Source organism: Mytilus edulis, chromosome 3, assembly GCF_963676685.1.
Source record: "Mytilus edulis chromosome 3, xbMytEdul2.2, whole genome shotgun sequence".
Classification (NCBI taxonomy): Eukaryota; Metazoa; Mollusca; class Bivalvia; order Mytilida; family Mytilidae; genus Mytilus; species Mytilus edulis.
In genome coordinates, this window is record NC_092346.1 from 80,248,328 (window position 1) to 80,271,166 (window position 22,839).

The 22,839-nt window shown below is 31.9% G+C and overlaps 1 protein-coding gene across 2 annotated transcripts in view; it reads left to right on the forward strand.

Moving 5' to 3' along the window:
* LOC139517577 (thrombospondin-2-like) overlaps nt 1–22,329 on the forward strand; it is a 37,404-nt gene extending 15,075 nt beyond the window's left edge. For both annotated transcript variants that reach the window (XM_071308795.1, XM_071308794.1), the window contains 5 exons: nt 14,312–14,371; nt 17,497–17,682; nt 18,365–18,535; nt 19,098–19,268; nt 19,728–22,329. In XM_071308795.1, coding sequence (XP_071164896.1) covers nt 14,326–14,371; nt 17,497–17,682; nt 18,365–18,535; nt 19,098–19,268; nt 19,728–19,813 — 660 coding nt within the window. In that variant the 5' untranslated portion in view covers nt 14,312–14,325 and the 3' untranslated portion in view covers nt 19,814–22,329. The remainder of the gene's footprint in view (nt 1–14,311; nt 14,372–17,496; nt 17,683–18,364; nt 18,536–19,097; nt 19,269–19,727) is intronic.
* The last annotated feature ends 510 nt before the right edge of the window (nt 22,330–22,839 follow it).

A 22,839-nucleotide genomic window follows, 5' to 3' on the forward strand; every position in this document is an offset into this window, starting at 1 on the left:
TTCGTCGTAAATAAAATGAGTTACATCCCTTTGCCTTACGTTAAACTTCCAAGATCGTGGAAGACTCAATTTCATTGGTCGAAAAAGACACACCTACGAGGTCACTCACATGTGACCTCAAAGCGGGTTTCGTTAGATCTCCCACGCGACATATCAGAAACAGGAGCGATGAGAGATCGGTTTTTAATTAGATTGTCTTTTTAAAATCTCAGTGTCTTATTTTGAATTCTCAGTGTGTGTTTTTTATTTTTTTTAAATCTCAGTGTGTAATTTCGATTTCTCAGTGTGTTATTTTAGGTTTTTAAATCTAAGTGTGTATTTTTTTTCGAAAAAAGGGTTTAAACATAGTTTTGACGAGAACGGCTTGCCATAGATTACAACGTCTTCAATCATTGTCAAGCCCAAATTACATGTCTGTATTTGTCAATAATGACCAATTTGTGAGTCCCATTGCAATTTCGGATTCAAATGTCAGAATGAAAGTACATCTATCAATCACTTATGAGGGTTGTCGATATTTCACAATTATTTGATTTCAATTTCTATTATTCTTCCAAGAACAGGATGTATTTCTTGACTGAATTGATCTATTTCAAGATTCTGTAGTCGACATCATAAATTGTTTACAGTATTTCTAGTTTTAAACTTAGTAAAGACATTTTAGCTAAATGTCCCATAAAACTCAAATTCTATATTTATTTAAATAAAGAGATGTGGTAAATGAAGATTTCCAATAGGACAGCTACCTCCAGAGACCAAAGGACGAGCAAGGTAACAGCTGAAGATAACCATATGACCGTCAACAATATTCACTAACGTTCGTCTGATATCTACATCAGATATGGAATTTTCCTAAACTTGAAACTTGCTGTATGGTTAGTACTGTAGGCATATACAAGGGGTGTACATGCAATAGCAAGCAAGGGCCATCATTTTTTGATGGTTTGTTCTGTACTAATATGTTAAACTTCATCTCATTATTGTTTCAGCTATCTTAAGCTGGGGTCACACATTCACGATTTTTACTGCCGTCCTTGACAGGACCATTCCCGATTAAAATTTATTAAAAGTCTGATCAAGATCCTATGAATCGTGGATGGAAATTCAAACTTAAATTAAAATTTGTAAAAAAAATAATTTAATCACGACAACAATCAGATATTGTTCAGGAAGCGTCGATATTCAGCCGTTTCCAAGCGAATTTATCCCGATAATCCCTTTCTAAATCCGCTTCTAATCCGATTTGTATCTTTAGCCAGGTAAAATTCGACCGAGTCTGTCACGACTGCGTCCCGATTCTACCGAATGTAATCCGACAGAGATCAGATAGTGACAAGACAGTGAACCGACGCTGACGGAAGTTATCCGTTCGAAAACTGTCGGCATACTCGGGATGATCAGGTACTGTCGGAACGTAATCCTATCACGGTCCGCTCTATCGCATTGCAAACGGCTTTGTCTGGTCTCAGTCGTATTGTATTCTGTAATTGTCGGGACTCTGACGTGGGTATCATTGACGAATTTAGAATTAATAACGGGACTGTTTCGGAACGGTTTCGGCAAAAACGGTTCGCAATCGACAAGATCTGGATGCAATCTGGACTGAATCGGCAGAAAAACAGCAATGAAATTTTTTCCAGATCATTCCCGTTCCACAGGACACCTTCCCGAATACACAGAACATTGTTAGGAATTTAATCCGATACAGCAGAATCTGTCACGACATAGACACGATTGTAATCCGACTAGACAAAATCGGCTGAGTTTCCCCGAATGTTACGGGACGCACCTAATTGTCGGGGTGCTTTGCCGAACTATTCGGACCCTTCCCAACCAGTAGGAATATGTTACGAACTAAAACGACTGCGTTCAGACAATAATAGGACATTCCAGATAATTGAGGATACTAATCCGACTTTTTCTTTTTTCGTGTCGTATCGCTGTCTGATCTCAAACGGGAGCAATAATCGGCAATGTGTGAACCCCGCATTACCTAGACACAAACAAAACCGAAAAACACAAATAAACGGAAATCTTTCGATTTTTTTATATTTCATCATTTAAGTGTCAACAACAGATGGACAGACAGAACTGATGAAAATGGTTTACCCTACCCCTTCCAATACTCACCAACCTAAAATGCCCCTTGCCATCTACAGATCAAATTAAGAACTCCTCATCTAAATAAGGACTTTTAATAGTGGTTATTCATACCTTCTAAAATTTTCAAAGGCTGTACGTGCTGCACTAGGTATATTACATCTGGGTGTTGCTGACTGTGTAGGCCAGAACCCTGTCGTTAATACACGCACAGTAAGATCCACCCCACTGAGATTAACCTGCAATAAATATTACATGACTTACTGTAAGACAAAAGGATACTGTTTAAAAGAATATCACAATAATTAACTGCTAGTAAGCAACCAACAATCAATCAATCAATTAACTGCTAGTGGTAGATCAACTACATTTTTATTTTTTATTATTAAAAATTAGCTATTTCATATCATTTTAAAAACGTTCTATCAAAAATATATATCAATATAGCATTTACAAAATTATTTGTGTGTTAATTCTTACTGTATCTCTTAGCTCTAGAGATGTTAAATTTGCAGTAATAAATTTTGATTTCTTTATGAAACTGAATTGTAGCATGTTCTGTATCTTCACATATAACAATAAAATAATAATGTCGAAAGTACATTGGCTCAATGTGTGTCATTTCTAGAATTTTTCCCCATATCCTACTTAATCAATGAAAAAAAATTGCAATTTTGAAAGCACCGTTTCCATAGCAACAGACCTATTATTTGTCATTAAGTTGAATTTCTCCTTTAAATAATAAACAAACGGTTATGTAAGATTAAATAAGTTATTAGTTAACTTTTTAATTGCATTTTTTAATGAAAAAACTGATAAAAATTTGAAAATTTAACTTTTTTGTTTCCATGGTTACCGCTCTTGGAAACAAGATCCCCAAGAATTTTATTCCATATATCGAAACTATAATATGTTGCCCCAAAGGAAAGTATAATGCCATATTCCAACATGGATGCGTTAGTTTGCTACACATCCTCAAAAACTGTCTAAATTAGGTATTTTATATACCTGTTGAAGTCTTCCATGTATCCAAGGATCAAATCAGGGTAACATAAAATATTTTATATTTTTAAGTTCAATCATTATATCAATTTGTAATGATATTCATATAAATTATAGGTATTTTTACCAATATATTGCTATTTAAGTGGATATTAATGCCCAAAGTAGACCTATTTCATAGTTGAAAAAGAGCAATTTTGAAGGTAAAATTAGAATATCCTGTTACCATGGCAACCATGGTCCATAGCAACAATATCAATATTTTTTTTTCATTTATACATAAAATTGTATTAACTGACAAAGTTTGAAGCTTTTCTGAGACTATGCGTGCCACGACCTATATGTTGCATGGTTGATATTTACAGAGAATCCATGTTAATGCGTACTGTTTGGAGTTTACGACAGTTTAATGAACGATGCATCTAACATCTACTTTCGACAAATGAAATGGACTTTTGGAACGTGAAATTGCAGCAAATAGCTAATGTTTGAAAGCTTGTTTATATAAATTACCAAAATTTAGTAGTCTCTTTTGAGTTTATGTACATGCCAGATGATCATGATTTAATGAAAATATGATGCATGAAACGTATTTGGGCGAGCATTAGTACGACATTATGGATCTGTCACATTTGTGGATTGGAGACATATATAATAAACAGCTTCAAATAAATGATGGTAATGGTATTCATAAAACCCGCGTAATCATTGAAAATAGGTGGGGGGATAAAGAAACTGCAGTGTTACATAAAAGTGAAGAAAAAGGGAAGAGGTGGTCAATCTATAACTCGCCTTGATAATTGTACATTGTGTGAAGTATGAAACAGAGTTAGTTAAAGATGTAATTAATCTAAATCCATTGTGTTCGTGTCCGAAAGAGTTTTTAGAATTGAATGTTAGGGGATTTTCCGTAATGAATAGATGACTGCTACAATCGATTATGGACACGTATGACACTAAATCAATTGATTTTTGTATAACTAATTTAGTGTGTTATTTGATATTGTAATGGATATTAAATCAATTCATAATTTACTATCAATGTCTATTATTACTGTTACAAATGATTATTAGCCTGTTATTAGGTTCTGAGCACACATTTTTTTCTCTAAGCTTAGAGACTATGATCATGGACTTGTTTGTATCAGCAACAAGTAAATTTCGATCTTCAGAAATGCATATAATAATGTAAATTAAATTATTGAGGAAAATTGGTTCAGAAGAGTAACTTTTAGCCTCTTTCGAAAAACAGATTTATTTAAAATAATGTAATAATTTAAAATATAAACCAATAGGCAAGGCAATGGGTGTATACCAGCAAGGATGATGATTTATACCAAAAAGGCAATTCAATGAACGGTTAAGTGGTGTAAACCAGCAAGGCTATCGATGCTTTCTTTAACACAGTTATAATCTTGTTTTAAAGTTTCATAAATCCAATTATAGTTTTAAACTTATAATTCAGATTAATGCAGGATCACTTTAGACTTAATAGCTAAATTTAAATCAACTTAATTTTTCACTGACTAAAGTACTTTGGAAGATTATTGGCAGTATTGAGAATTATTAAATGCATATGACGATTACGATGGTGTATCCAGAATTGAAGTAACAAATGAAAAAGATTGAGGTAAGACAAAAGATTAATTACTTTTATATCAATAAATGTTGTTGTATATTTTAACGCAAACTAAATGACATTGTATAGTGTTGTTGGGTTTCGTACAAAACATTTGGATTGCTACTTAACAATGTTCTTTCCTAAACAAAGGATAAACCATCAATGAAATAATGTTTTTGTAAAGGGGGAGATGGGGTATGATTGCCAACGACACAGCTATAGATAAAGGTGTGAACAAAACATGTCAACGTAAAGACTTCAACGATGAGCAAAACTGATGCCGCATATTGTAACCTTTAAAAGGCCTGTTATGACAATATGAATTTTAAAAGAAAATTAAGGAAAAAAAATAGACAAAAAACAAAAATGGTAGACAGCACCCCCCAAAAAATCCACCCGAGTACAGGTTTTCTGGCCTTTGGACAGGCACTGAAAGAATGAGGCGGTGTTTAATGTGTGTTAATGCTCAACCAACCCACTGACCCGGGAGACAAGGCCAGATGCTAACATTTAAGAATTCTATATTTAAAGTTAAAATATAATATGTAATTCGTATCAGCTAAATTTAAATATATATTGAAAACAGTAGTTTTGAAAACCGTTTTGTAACAGGATTATAGTTGTCTGGTTAGCAATTATACCACTTCTCTTTTTGTAAACAATGTTAATAAAGTTTATATGTAGGCATATCCAAGTATAAACAACCCTTCAATATACCGAGCAAACGACACTAACGTTTGAAATATTCGTGAATAGTATCGAAATAATGGAAACCATTTGTAAAGACCTTTAATAAAGGAATGATATTAACACTCGAAGCAATCTAGATGGCAGTAAAACAAAGGACATTTGACACTTGTGTCAATAAAAGTTGTCAAAGTGTTCCATCTAGAATAGACTGGTAGATAACGTAATCTAATTTTATTAAAAAAACTAGATGAGGCCAACTTCTTACTGTACCATGTTAAGGGCGGTCGCTACACGATTAAATTGCTTCACTGTCGTCTCGTCAATGGAGATTAGGACAATTGAATATTAGCTGGTTATCAAAGCAGATCAAATCAGTTTATTTGTAAATTGAGATTTAACCTCTGATTTTGTATAACTTAAGGACTACATAATCTATATGAATCGAATGGAATATTTGATACAGATAAAGTAATAATTTTAATCAATCTATTAAGTACAATGGGAGTTATTTAATTACTGGTACAAAGTGTCACGCGTGTGTTTAATGGTTTAAATACTGTTTGTGAAACATTAAACTGTTCAGACATACTAAATTTATATTTGTACCAATATTTGATCGAATCATTTAGTAGCATGTAATTAAGTGTTTGTCATTAAACTTTAAGATCGTGACAAATGATGTCTGTAGAACTTATTAGCCAGGTAAGAATTTTTGTTATAAATTATATTTTTTAAGTAACAGTTGTCGCACTGTAATAACATTTTCTAAAACAAATTGTTGCTTTGTTTGGTTAACTTTCGTGTTTATTTTTCTTAGTGTTTGTGTAGTAACACCTACAATGAAAGGAAATAATTCCATTTATATTTATTAGCAACTTCCTAAATTGTTACATATTAGCTTTTTTATTTTATATTATCTGGAAACATTGCCGTATATCTTATTTGTTTAACAGTTCAACTCAGCGAGAGACACAGTCTCTGACCCACCTGTTCATTACTTGGCGTTAGTCGTCGTAGTACGTCGTCGGTTCGTTAACCTTTTATATTTACATGTTCTCTAAAAGAGGGACGAAAGATACCAAAGGGATAGTCAAACTCATAAATCTAAAACAAACTGACAACACCATGGCTAAAAATGAAAAAGACAAACAGAAAAACAATAGTACACACGACACAACATAGAAAACTAAAGAATAAACAACACGAACCCCACCAAAAACTAGGGGTGATCTCAGGTGCTCCGGGAGGGTAAGCAGATCCTGCTCCTGGCACCCGTCGTGTTGCTTATGTGATTACAAATCCGGTAAATAGTCTAATTCGGTAGGTCATATTCATGAAAGGGAAGGGGAACTTCTTAGCTCTGTTTGCTTTGTTCACACATCGTTGTCAATAAAATTGAATTTGATGCGACTGTCATTCAAGTGAGAGGTTTAACTAGTTTTAAAACCCAGTTTAATCAACCATTTGCTACATAAGAAAATATCTGTACCAAGTAAGGCTTATGATAGTTGTTATCTACTCGTTTGATGTGTTAGAGCTTTTAATTTTGCAATTTGATTTGGGACTTTCCATTTTGAATTTTCCTCGGAGTTCCGTTTTTTTTGTGAATTTACTTTTTACCACATAACAAGAGGTATTCCTACAAAATATGTTATTTGCTTTTTGATTATTTATTAAATTGTCAGTATGTAAATTTTGTCTTGGCATTTTTTTTATGTTTTGAACTTAATTCTTACTTTCTATAAAACCGCGGATCAAATGTGATGTAAAAGTTACCCTTGGGAAATTACGTTCTTTCTGACAAGCCTACCTCAAATAACGCCTCATAACTTTTAATGAATTAATTAAAATGGTACCAGTTGTTAATCTTGACACTTTCCCTGTAAGCCATTACGTAACAACAGAAGAAATACTTCTTTTATTGACGTTAATGAATTCCAAGAAATTAATTCTTGTCGGGAATATCAGTGCAGGTCTAGATAAGAGTATAATGCAACTGTCAAATCTCACAGTTCTTATCGTGTTTAACAAGATTACATATTGATTCTTTTTACTTTTCATACACGGGAATATTTCAAACTTCACTTTGTATGTTCATATCATTCTGTAATATTAACGCATTATACCAATTAAGGTTATAATATAGAGGATTTACTCTCCAAATCCCTTTCTTGTTTTCTGTTGGTCTTTGACCATCGAAATATGAATGTTTGCTTTCTAAACTTTTGGTTTAGGACATTCTTGATAAATGGTCTTCCAGGCACAAGTGTTGTGTGCAAATTGATGGATTAATGATTTGATGACATCCTACAATCATTCTCTCCGCTGACCGATAGTACGACCCACATTGAGGTATTCGTGGCATTTGGATTCCATTTAAATCGAATAGTAAATCACCTTTTCATCTTCTTGTCTCTGGCACTTCTTGACCAAATTTGGTCAATTTTGTTCCAACTTGACCTTGAATGGTCAACACATGCTACTCCTTTGATTTTCATTAGAAGATAAATGTGACTGACAGATCAAACATTTACTTCATATTCGTCATTTATCAAATAAGTATTGTTTCAAATCATGAATGCACAGGTTTCATTTTTGGTTTTTAGAAACGCTTTATCAAACAAGCATCATCTTTTCAATCTAGTGGCAAACATGCATGGCATCGATATCTGTACCACCTGAGGTTTAACGTTAATCACAAGAATATATCCTTAGTACACGGATGCCCCATTCGTACTATCATTTTCTATGTTCAGTGGACCGTGAAACTTGGCATTAAATTAGAAAGATCATGTCAAAGAGAATATGTGTGCTGTTTCAAGTTGATTGGACTTCAACTTTATCCAAAACTACCTTGACCAAAAACTTAAACCTGAAGCGGGACAGACGGACAGACGGACGAACGGACGCACATACCAGAAAACATTATTCCTATAAATGGGCATAAAAACTTAAACTTCTTAATCGCATATATAAGTGTATCTGGTTTTTAATTTATTCTTCAAAATGCCCCCAAAGGATAGGGAAAGAATGTTAGAGAAAATGTTCCTTTTGACATGATCTTTTGAAACTATAGGCCAACCTGCATTATGTTTGGTACGGAAATTTTATGTAATATTTTCGATATGAATCCTTCTAATGGTAAACAAAGCCATACGAATCTAAAGTAAGCAGAAGTTGTTTTTTGAGTGGTGAATTTACTAGGATCCTCAAGTTCCTAGCTCATTTAATCAATAGCTGACTGAACATATTGGTTCTTCCTCTTGCAATTTTCTCAAATATCTTGGAGGGACAATTATGTGTAAAGTTTATTTTTTCTATAAAAATAATACAGATTTCTTCTTTATTGAAACTTTTGTTTAAACTAACTTAAATATCTTCGCTTAAGAAACTTAAGAAGTCAAGAACCATTATCAAACTGTATCCAGAATGACGCATGTTGATATCTTTATTGTTCCCTCAATTTACATCTCACAATGTATAGTAAATGATAAATGTATTGAGTGAATACATATAAAGAAACCTGATTAGCAAACCAGAGCTATCTGTTTCAGCTAAATGACGTAGAGCTTTTTAAAAGAATATTGTTATGTGACAATGACGTCTGTATTGTCAATTGGGTTTTGTGTCAAATAGTTTATGAAGAAATATCACATAATTGTTTAAAGCAAATGCGTGCGTGTCTTTAAATCACTTGACCGTTTCATTTAAACATCAATGTCTGCTATGAATACGTTAGCTACACACGTAGTAAGCTGTTGTTTGCAATTTCTTTAACGAAACTGGCGCCGTATTTGTATGTACTTTCCATCTATAGATACAGATCAGATACATTTATAGATTTGACTGTCACTGTGTCTTAATTTACACTTTGTTACCATTACTGAAGAGAGGAAATGTCTATTGCTGTGTGATAAACTATCTTAACTGGAAAATGGGATTGGGCCGGGGTTATACTTGATCAAAATTAGTTCGAATTGTCTTCATTTAACTTTGTTATATTATATCTTATGTGTTTTAATCAAAAGACGTAGATATGTTATGGTACCGCAGATTTATATGTTTGTCTTCATTTAAACTAAGGCAACAGCAGTTCACCAATTTCTGTCTCATTACTCGTGTAAGAAGATACAAATTAAGGCAACAGTGGTTCACCAATTTCTGTCTCATTACTCGTGTAAGAAAGGCAACAGTGGTTCACCAATTTCTGTTTAGGTATTGAACAAAGCAATCGTGAGGCAATGCATTAAGATTAGGAATTCATGTCAAATACAAGATCAAATATAGGAAAGTTCCAAGTATAGCATGCAATAAACCCATAACCAACTTTAAAAAAAGTATTGGTTATTTTTTAATTTGGCGATGAATATCAATACAATTATTAACAACTTTGCATTTTTACTTTTGAGTTTGGTGTCCGACTTTATCATCAGTATTGCACACAGTCGGTTTTTTCTTATACCATCACTGCTAAATATAATTTATAATTGTGACGGGAAAGCTATTCAATTTACTACATATATAAGTTTCTTCAACAAAACTTATATAATTAAAACGGATTCATGATGGTTATTCACGTATTATTACTTTCATCGTATAATTTTATTTTTTAATCATTACACGAAAAGAAATATGACGTGAAAGCGGTTTTACCTTTTTTAATTTCCGTAATCTTGAGATGTATATTGATTAGTAGCAACAAAGTTAGTATCAATATAAGAGCAGTGATTGCCGAGTGACATTTTCCAAGTACATCTTTTGAAATTCTTGCTCAAGTGGGACCAATTTCCTCTGACATAAAAGACTTTTTTCAAATCTTTATATAGTTCACAATATGCGAGTCTCGAACGGTCTGTTCTTCTCTGTTTTTGTTTTTTGTTCAAACAACAAAATGGTGTATTTTAGAATATGTTACCAACTTTTACATACATCAAGATTGCTCAAAACTGCAATATTCTACGAGCAGAAATTGCTTACTATTGAAGAGCACTTGATATCATCCCATGCAGTTTTGACAGGGTTTGTGTTATTCATTGTTTGCCTTTTATGTAGAGTTTTGAATTTTAAAAAAGTTCACAGAGGTTATCATAGTAATCGCGAATTCTTTATAAAAAAAATAGGAGAGATATATCGCTGCAAAAAATAATATGGAACATCCCTAATCAAATGACAAAATCAAAAGCTCAAACACATCAACAGAATGGATAATAACTATCATGGTCCTGACTTGGTACAGGCATTTCTTATGAAGAAAAATGTGGTTCAAACTTGGATGCATAGCTAGCTAAACCTTTCATCTGCATGACAGTCGCATAAAATTCTATTATCATATTAACAACAATATGCGACAAAATCAAACAGACTGATTTTTTTAACTGATTTTTGTAGTTCGTTCTTATGTTGTACTGTTATATCACTGTCCCAGGTTAGGGGGAGGGTTGGGATCCCGCTAACATGTTTAACCCCGCCACATTATTTAAGTACATGTATGTGTCTGTCCCAAGTCAGGAGCTTGTAATTCAGTGGTTGTCGGTTGTTTTAATTGTTACATATTTGTTTTTTGTTCATTTTTTTATATAAATAAGGCCGTTAGTTTTCTCGTTTGAATTGTTTTACATTGTCTTATCGGGGCCTTTTATAGCTGATTATGGGGTATGGGCTTTGCTCATTGTTGAAGGCCGTACGGTGACCTATAGTTGTTAATGTCTGTGTCATTTTGGTCTCTTGTGGACAGTTGTCTCATTGGCAATCATACCACATCTTCTTTTTTTATATTATACGTGAAAATGTCAAAAATAGAGCTATAGCAATCAGCATTGTGTTATAATCTTAATCTCTTAAAAAACGAACAACACAAAAGAAAATTTTTCACTTAATTTAAAGTTCTATTGAAAATGCAATTTTGATAAATGGTCTAAGATAAACCATTAATATTCAGTAGAACTCATTTACGGTAATACGTTAAATTATCGCATACTACATTCATATATATATATATATATATATATGTTTTCAGACAAGTTCATTTAAACAACTATCTTATAGAAGGTAATCAATTCCTTAGTCAATCATCCTACAAATTTGTATAACCTGACGTTTGTGTTGTTTCAATTATTGATAACTCCACACCAAAAACAATATATGCTCATATATTGTTATATGCTGTTATCTTCTCTTTGGTCGGGTTGTTGTCTCTTTGGCGTATTCCCAATTTCCATTCTAAATTTTATCCTAGCACCGACCGTGGTTAGTTGTTTCTAAGAAACGTTGTGTTTAAGCACAAATCTGTAAACTTCTTTAATTATATCATTTATAATAAAACAAAGTTTCTTCATGAATAATGATGGAAGTTTGTCTTTATATATAATGGAAAAAATTGTGTAGAAAACAACATGTAATTACTTTTATTCAAAGTAGAACCTAATGATATTACCTCTTGTGAGTTCAACTGTAATAACCATGTTATGTGCATAGTTCATACTTAAGGGCCAAGACTGTCTGATTGAGTTATACCATTACATTTAAATAACAAAAGAGTTACACATTTCCATTTAGCAATTATGTCTAAGGGATTGGTTTCAAGGCTTGAAGCATTACTTTAATAACAGTTCTCGTAAAGAACGCTTCCACTTTTTAAAATCTTTCAATAGAAAACAATCCTCTGTGATACAAACAGGGAGAACAATTAAAACTGAATTCATCACCGGTAATGATGATGTTACAGTACTTCTTGTTGACAAAGTTACAAAAACTTTAACTTCAGAATCTTAAATGAACGCGTTTAGGACGGATTTATTTCATATCAGTAGGTTAACGCTTTTGAGCTTGCTTCAAATTGTTTTGATTGGAGCGTCATTCATGAGTCTTTTGTAGATGAAACTAAAACAAAATTTTAATCCTGGTATCTATGATGAATTTATTTATCAGTAACTACAAGCCTTCAGCAAGAAGTCCTATATTTAAGTCAAATGCAAGTTATTTTCATGAAAGACATGTTATTTTATAATTTTTGTAATTTGTTAATGATATTTGATTAATACCTGAGAAATACCCAGTTAAAGCAAGTGCTTTTCACTACATTTAACACTAAATACAAATTGCTATGCAGATGTTTGCACAAAATTGAACTTTTAATACATTTAGTTAAGATTATAATGAAATAGTTTTTGTGTAAAGTGTTTCGAATGTATACATTGTTTTATTTTCCACTTCACAACATCCCGTTGTGTGATGTTTTTTTTTCATGAAAATGTTGTGTTATTTGTCTACAGTATTCCGGATATTTGAAGGTGATGTCGAATTTTAGAGATTCATTTGTTTAAGCAAAGTTAGACTTCATTACGAACAATCATTCCAACCAAACTTCAAATCTTAAAATATTTTTATAAAATAAAAGTAAAATATGACGTTGTCATATAGTGCATCATGTATTCCTATATCTTTATATTTCCATACTTCTGCTTTAATTGTTCATGTTTAAAGTGCTCTCAATGATTGTTACTTTTACTGGATATACATACACTTTTAAAGAAAAGTGTCAATTAAAAGCCGTTTTTTTTTTTGTGAAATATATTTGTCTCGAAACATTTTCGAGAGAGAAAACAATACCTTCCTGAAGATGGTTAATTCAGAAGCTGTTTGTGAGCACTAATATCGACATCATTTGAAAATAAAAGTTACACAACAAAAAATATGTCTGACTTGGTACATGCATTTTCTTATGTAGAAAATGAACGATTAATCTTTTTTTTCAAACTCTCACTTGACAGTCGCATACAATTCCATTATATTGACAACAATATGTGAACAAAACAAACAGAACTAATACGTAAAAATTTAAAAAATGAACAGATATAATACCTAAAAATGTCAAAAAATAGGAGTAAAACATTGTGTATTAATCCTAATTACTACAAAAACAAACAAATATGTACCAAAGATAAAAGGGTATCCTGTCATATCACAACACAACATATTTTTCGTGAAATCATCTTATTTCATTATTGTTTATCTATGGGACACGATGTTGAAGGTCTTCGGTATAAAAATCTTGAAAATCAAAGACATTTTGTTTTGTTCTCTTGCAGCCAATATATTGTATTTCATTTGAAACGTACATAGCCTTACCAACAAAAAGTTCCTGCAGTCCAGGACTTTAAAATTACCCACCACATAAATTATACGTGAATGGCCCGGCCGCGTACGCATACGTTCGAATTTCTTGTATTTTTGGACTGAACGAATATCATCAAAATACTCATAGTGATCTGGTAAATTCTTCTTTATATACATTAGTATTTAGTTCTCGGTAATATTGTATTTCCACTTTCTTCCTTTGTATCCGACTTAGAAATCCATTTAACTTGAAAAAGTTGACTTTTTCAGTAAACAGAAATTTTTACATTTTTTCACCTCAGAATTTAAGATCACTTAATGGAATGACTACTTATGTATTCAATAAGTAATGTTATTTGTGAAAGAAATTGAAGTAATCTTATGATTTTTAAATGTTGAACAAATAACTGATTTAAATCAATATTACTTTTGAGTAAAATATTTCCGTCGATCACTCGCATATTGTCCATTATATATTTGTATATATTACATAGACCAAACAATATAGCAAGTACGACTTGCTTTTAAATGATTTGGTGTTGTATTTTCATATTTCTATTATCCCATTTGGTATATAAATTGGTTTGTATACCACAGAAGCATACAACAACTTCATTATTACCTGTAGGTTAATATATTGAAAAAATAAATATACATAATGTGAAAATCTATTTAAATTTTTATATTCTATTTTTCTCAGGTAAATATTCTAAAAGTATTTAAACAATTTATCAACATTATAGTGTACATTTACTTATAAATAATGTGTGTTGTTCATTTCAGGTGCTTAGTAAGTGATGCAAATTGATTTGGTACTCTTCCTGTTAGCTTTCTCGATAAATGGTAAGTTCAATTGTAGAAATAATAAAGATATATTCATTAAATACTACGATAAGAAACAATTGTTTTTATGTTAAATTTAAATATCAGATACCGACATTATACTTATGTTTAAGATCTTTTTATCAGACTAGTTTTTTTCAGGAACTCATTAGTATTGGTAAGTACGAAATGAGAGACTGTAACTTGACACTACACTGGTTTTAAAAGATTTGATAATGGGGCTGGTTAACTGGAAAATATCGATGAAACATGGTACTAATAAATCATGATTGAGAAGTTAAGACTTACTGTTCATTCATAACGTTTGTTCTCACAATATCTGACCTAAATTCATGCAGGTACATAATTGTAGCTTGTTTAATGTCAGTAGCAAATATGTAATGCATATTCAAGACGACATCATATTGACAATTTCTTAGTTTTACACCAAACTTGATTTAATTTTTACTACTTGAATTGAAGAAGTCCACGTAGCGATGACCCTATTTGTTATATATCCAAGTAAACATGGTAAACCCTTTTTGTTTGCTGATACTTATGTTTTTCTTACCAGCTGTGATACGATAGCCTAGAGACCTCTGTTGTATGACAGCGTCATCGATCTAGTTTCTAGTCATTTATTTTAAGTAACTATAGACGCATTTTGAACGTTTATGAATGGAATAGGCCAAAAATTTTGATAACGAAAAGTAACTAGAATATAGTTATATGACTGCACACTGGTTTGACTTATGCTAATGGCGGAGTCTGTTCGGCGTAGTAGAATGCAGATTCTGTTGAGGTCATTCACCTTATTATCTTGTTTAAAGGGAATATTTCAAACATCGCCAATAAGTACTCAATACTCCCTCGATTATATCATCAGTGGAATATTAGCAGATTTAACGTGTTGTTGTCTTGAATATAAATGATATTTTGCTACTGTATATTAAGAAGATTACACTCACTCAATCAATCCACAAACCATACAATTCTTTTCAACTTAGATTTAAGTGGGAAACTTGTCTTGCAGTAATCAAGTTCAATGTATGTTAACTTAAAGTTCCAGATATCTTTCAAAGTGATTAAAACTCGTACTATTTCAAAGGACACAAGAACGCAAATTGGATATTGATTTCCATTTGGGGTTTTTTCTCATCCATAAGCGTCCATTGTCTGTCCTTTTCCGTTTACTGTTACACAATTATTCTCCTCTGAAATTACAAAAGGAACCAACAGGACAAGATCTGCAAATAACTCAAGAAAACCAAATTCCTGAATCGACTACATTGACCGTGATAGGAGATTGTTATCCATTTATATACATTTGCGGAAACTTTTGTACAATCAATAGATAATAACAAGAACTTATAATAAGTCTGCATGGCTGAAATCACCAGTCGACTGTTTATAGTTAATGTCCTTGAAAGACGATATTTACCAATTTTGTTAGTTTTTTTTATGCGAAAACTATAGTAGAAAGAGATAATCTGTATACAGCAAAAATGACCAGAACAGACAAAAAGTTATAACTAAATGAAAATGGTTGAATGGACAGTTCCATAATTGGAAAAAAAACTATCAGAAATATGCTTATTGTCTTGCAAAAATGCAATTCATAAATGTGAATTATGTATATAAATTGTAGTTGAAATGTTACAGCGGCTCTCTAAATTTTGAAAATATCAATTTCCCCCACCTTAGTAGCAATATATCAACTTCACCTTCATATGGGATATAATCATTCCCAACTTATTCGGTATTCAAGAGCATGCAACTTTCACTTATACTTTGTAAAACGTTACCGGTGTTTATGCAGACAGATGAAGAACCAGGGGTATGTCAAAGAACGTCTCGTCATTTTTCTAAACAAAAGTTCATTGGAAGGTACCAAGACCTTGTTGGTAAATATTCCGTATCAACTTCACAAATAATACACGATGGTCTTGAAGTATAGATTCTCTTATTTGTCTTAATTAATATTACTTTTACTGTTTAGACTGTTTTTAATGATATAAACGTGGCTCGGTACTTGTACATCCGGTCATTGTGTTATTGTTCAATGATAATTCTCATATTCTTTTCTGCCTTTTTTTGCTAATATGCTTTGTATATATGCCTTTTTATGTTTCTTTGATACAAATATGACGTGGCTCTGTACTTATACATTGCGTTATTGTACTATGGTAAATGTGTGTATTCTTGTCTTTAATTTTTACTTATATGCATGGTCAATAAGCCATTTTGTGCTATTTTGTTACATATTAGTTTGTTTTTATAGTGATTAAGATTATAACACAATGTTGAGAGCTTTACCCTTATTTTTGACATGTTTACGTATTTTGTCTGTTCGTTTAGTTCACACATCGTTGTTAATATAATGGAATTTGATGCGTATGTCATACAACTGAGAGGTTAAGTTAGCTTTAAAACTAGATTTAATCCACCATTTTCTACATAAGAAAATGCCTGTACCAAGTCAGGAATATGCCATTTGATTATGGACTTTCCGTTTTGATTTTTCCTCAGAGTTCAGTATTTTTGTGAATTTACTTTTTATGGTTATCCATACGTTTGATGTGCATGATGTGTATGATATTTTGATTTTGCCATTCGATGAGGGACTTTCCTTTTTGAATAATCCTCGAAGCTCAGTATTTTTGCGAATTCACTTTTTGCCTTCTTGTTCATTTGCTATATTATCCGTGACCAATTACCGGTAAATAATGCTATTTAGACAAATGAATATAAGATAACCCAGGGAAATTCATGTAGTACAAACAATGTTCCTACAGGGACACTCCACCGGTTCAGTTCCACCATAGTCGTTGAACGATCCCGTATAAATAGAGGTATGCGATAAACGTCAATGAGACAGAGGGGTATCGGTGGTCGAGTGGGGATACATAGTTCATTAGCCTGTCAACACTGGGGTTGTTGGTTTAACTCTGCAACGTGGCAGGTATTTTACTGATACACTAGTTTTGCTGTGAAAGTTCGATGTTTCTCTCTGATCGCATCGCTGCATTTAATGATTATGTTAGTAACCGCTGTATTCAATATCTTATATGATGAATTTCTTGTTTTTCTAATAGAATTGAAACGTCAGTGTTTGTGTGTAATGTTATGTTCTATATTTATTTCAGTAATATCTGCAACCATTTCTGAAGACTACGGTGAATGGGGAAATTGGGGAGATTGGTCACAGTGTTCTGTTTCGTGTGGATACGGATCGATACATCGGAATAAAAACTGGATTTATAAAAATGGACAAGTATCAAACTACACATACAGTATGATTGTAGAATGCTGGACAAAAATAGCATGTCCTAGTATGTTATATTATATTACACTGAGTGCATGACATTTTTAAAGTTTTATTGACATTTCTAATCATTTATAACAGCACTTTTGTTGCCCTCTTTATAATAAACAACATCTAGGTTTCAACACAACAAAAAGCTCATACCTCACTGGAATTTAAAGACGACAGATTCAATGTATAACAGGACACGAAATCTAACAAATAGTGTCATCATGTGTGCAAAAATATCAGTGTTATATATGGTGTTCGTGTTGTTTATTCTTTAGTTTTCTATGTTGTGTCATGTGTACTATTGTTTGTCTGTTTGTCTTTTTCATTTTTAACCATGGCGTTGTCATTTTTTTTTTTTTGATTTATGAGTTTGACTGTCCCTTTGGTATCTTTCGTCCCTCTTTGGTAAGATATGCATTTTGTAGTTTTAAGATTCTTTGAAAAATGTCCCTTTCCTTATATGGATTTTCCATCATTTATGAAATGGCGTTACTATGAAATGTTTTGTTTGATATTTAACCTATGGCCTGGTTTAATACACAAAAAAAAGTTTTACCACCATACCAGTTAGATTAACCTGGGATCCTGGTCAATAAAATTTACGGTTTCGTTTTTTCTTTTAAAAATTTGATGTCTTTTTTTTAAATATTTGTTAGAAATCAATCTGACAGTATAAAAACAATTTTATACGATTTCAGTTGATGGCGGTTGGACAATGTGGACTGCGTGGAGTGACTGTACTAGAATGTGTGGTGGTGGAACTAGCACACGTACTCGATTATGTTTAGCACCTGAGCCGTCCCCAAACGGTAGAAAATGCGATGGATATCCACGTGAGGAACAACATTGTAATGTCATTGTTTGTCCAGGTATGTTTTAGTAATATCTTGATAGTTTAACATGCGCAACACGACAACTGACATACGTGCAGCAGGATATGCGTACCATTATATAGCAACTGGGATTATCCGCGTTTTTTGTGTTTGTTTGTTGTTTTTTTTGGGGGGGGGGATTTCATTTACTGTTTTGTATAAGTCTTTTTTCGTTTGTTTTTTTTACTTAGCCTTCTCAGTTTGTTTTCGACTTATGAGTTTGACGATTTCTTTGGTATATTTCGCTTTTTTGTTTTAAATATGCAATTGTAAATAAGAATGCATGAATTCATCATGCCCATAACTTGGAGATCATTTTATTTTTCATTCTAAATATGGACCATACCGCTGTCTTATTATTGTTCAACCATTTTTCAAGGAATCCTGTGTTACCAATAGTTATATTCATTTGTGAACATATAAATTTGAAATTGACTTGAAGGTTTAAATTGACAATTGTTTACATATATCTCTTTATTACTGTAGTATACCAATAACTTACTCACACATTAATGCAAACTCGAAAACTAATAGTTTTAAATTGGAATTATAATTTCAGTACTTCCAGATAACTTTGATATGTCAGTATGCAACGATACAACCTTTATTTGTAAAAGCCAGAGACAATGTATATCGGAAGTGTTTCATTGTGATAATAAACTACAATGCCACGATGGGAGTGACGAATTGCCCGACGAATGTCGGAAGTTTAACAGTTTAAATAGTAGCGGTAAGATCGGTTATTTTTAATGAATAAAATGAGGCTATAAAGACATTCGTAGAAATTTATGAAACAAAAAACTATTGCACACGTGAATAAAACTATTCCTCGGCTTTTTGCATTTCGTTCAAAACAATTTTGATACAATATTGAAAATATGTCATGAATTATGCACCGAAGGACACTCGTAACTAATACAAGAATTAACAGGCGATGCATTGCTTTATTTATAATTAGCACTAAGAGATTATAGATCGGTTTTGTATGTTTTACTTATTTATTTGTTGAATATTCAAACTTTCTTTGAAAAAGGTATTTAAATGCTAGATTTTTTAAAGCTGTATTATCATATAAAATTGTCATCAAGAGCATGGAAATCAGCGGTGAGATCTATTATAGATATGTCCTCCAGTTTTCATGCAGGTGGTTATTAATAATATATCAATATACTTTTTCTTATCTTTTCAGGAAGCCAACTAAATATAGAAATGACACTTTTGATAATTGTTATAGCAACTCTATCTGTTATTGTAACAACAAATCATCCGGTATGACTTAAAGGACGTAAACTTTAGGAACCAAGTTGATATGCAAACTGTGATAGATTTGACCCTTTTCAGTGTTCACGGGTGATACATATGCAGTCATCATATTAATGCATTTGAAACATGTCACATTCGAGCAATACTGGATGCAATGAGATGTTATATTCCAATTCACTCTTAGGTAAAGCTTGGTATGTGCTCACAGAAAAGACGACTTTTGGAAAGTACTAAATAGTCTAACTTTGTTTTCAATTCTGACTCAGACTAAATTAGAGACAATAGTATTTGTAATATAAGTCAAGTTTATAAAATACATTTGACTATTTTACAAAGCGAAATGATATACCCAACAGTTGTTTTAATGCGCTTCCGAACGTCTTGTCATTTTAAACGGTCTTTAATAAAAATAGAATCATGTTGCATCATACTATCCATTGCAAGATCACACTGAAATGAAGTTCATCGCAAAATCGATTGTCATTCATTAGCCAAACCTTTGTTTAAGCATTGTTAAAATATTTCATTTGGCAGAAATTGGAATCTATTTAAGACAAAAGGATTTCTACACTTCACTAGTGTTAGGTACACGGAAAGGTGTTGTGGGCAAAACAAGTATTGTTCTGCTTTAAATAATGACATCAATTCGCTGAAAACTATAATTGTATTGATTTTACTACAATTATCTGGTGTTTGTCTACTTCACGAAGAAGATGATCTTGCATTTCAGTTGTCATAAAGATGTTAACGTTACTTAACCTGATTGAGTAGGTTATAAAATCACACATATAATTTTTAACTTTATGCTTAGTATATGTACATTTTTAGTAAACAAACATATACATGAGCTTTTTTTGAACAAATCCGTTACTTCCATTTTTCTCATTTTAACTCTTTACATTTCGTATTTATTCAAGGGATATGTTTAGTTTGAAATTTTAGATACCAAACAAAATTATGTTTAAATCCCTTCTTCCATTAACTTAATTCCGATATGTTTAAATTTCGATTTATTCATTGGCTAACATCAATGTTTTATTTAAAACATCAAATATTAAACAGTATTTGGTTTCTTATTAAAGGGAATTAAAATTAAATAAAAGTTAAAGTCGATTATTATTTTTTTATCAAAATTTAATATCAATATTTTCGAATCGTCTTTTAATTGCATTCATAATATATTTAATAGTTACTTCTAAAATGAGTACAATGTGAAAGACCATGTGAAACATAAGCATGAACTTGAAATCAAACTGGCATGACAATGCAAATAGTTGATCCAGTCATTTGTCTATCGATCTGATTTTTTTGAAAACAAACGTAAATTGAGTCACAGTTTTTTTCCTAAAAGAAATTAAAAAAGTTATATGATTCCTTTATGCAAAAGTTAAATAGGATTTGGTTGCGCAACGCTGTCATTATAACAAAACAAATATTCAACAACAACTGCAATATCCGGAAATTTTCAAAAGAACTAGGCTAAATACATGCAAATAAACAATACAAACGATCAATTTGTTGACAGTCTCCCGCATTTGAAAGAAAAACATATTTTCTTTTTATTATTGTTTTGCCTTTCCAAATGTCGACTTGAGAGATTCAAACAATTCGCATCGGGCATTGCTAACATACCATGATCAATTTCGATCTCTCTAATTGGTTGTTTTTTTAATGATTTTTGGTGTTTTAACGCCACTTTTAGGCACCGTATTTAGGCAATTTCGTGGTGGCCAGTTTTCATTGTTGGAGGAAGCCGGAGTGCCAGGAGAAAACCACCGACCTTCGATGGGAAAAATGACAATCCCAGTCAATTAAGATTGGAGTCGAATGCACCCGAACGAGCCGGGTTTGAACTCTCAACCTCAGTGTTGACTGGCTAGTGATTACAGTAGAAACTAGTGTGGCTATTCGGCCACCGAGGCCCCTTTTGAATTGGACCGTACGCATACTAACCGTAACAACCATGTCAAACTTTCGCACTTAACTTTAATAACTGTAGATGTGTTTGTAAGAATTGCATTGTAGTATCAGTGTGATAATAAAAGGAATTTCATTTCCTTTTAAATATTATTTTGAGAAAACATTCTGAATTAAAGTCAGAATTAGGAAAATTCACACCAATTTTATCCTGATATCAATAAACTTATCATAGATACTAGGTTTATAATTGTGTATGCCAGACGTGCGTTTATGTTGCCACATTGTACATTATCTCTCTTTACCTTAAATTAATTTTGTTGAATGGGTTACGTATATTGTGAAAAGTAAAATAAAAAATTATTCCAATTATTGTAAATTCTCTAATCAAATCTGTTTTATTAAAGTTTCTTTTTGGATGCATTCAGATGTACACCATAGGTATACTCATCAGTTATGTTTCTATTGTATAAAATCTTGAATATTATGATATATGTTCCATAATGTAAATTGTGTAAATGCACACAACATTCCTGAACTGTGTTTGTTAATTTTTAATGTTGTTACTTATTCATCATCAAACTGTGATCATATTAATAAAATCAAATGAAATGTTTTGATATCTAACATAAGCAAGTTGTAAAACAATAGTAGGTTGTAGTTTTGATAAATACAGCGATTTTGCACAGATAAGGCATACATTTCATTCGATTAGAATGTACTAAACGAAAATTGTAAACTTAAGATATTTTTGGCTTTCAAACCAAATATTGAGTGCTTATAGCAAATACTTCATTATCAACGAGTCAAAACTATGAAATAAGTTGTTATAACCAAACAATCATGTCAGAATCGTTAACATCAAATCTGGTCATTACTTGTAGCATATGAAGTGTATTGTATATCATAGTTATGAAACTGCCTGATGGAATCTGTATATCAATTATAATTAACACATCATTTTTCAGAATAATTCATTTTACCCTTATAATACTTCTCCGAGTTGCTAACCATTTAGCATGTAATGGCGATATATTTTGTACGTAGTTAGAAACTACACTGCATTATTTCATATGATATAAAAACTCAACAAAAATAACAGGCATACAATGTGGTCATTT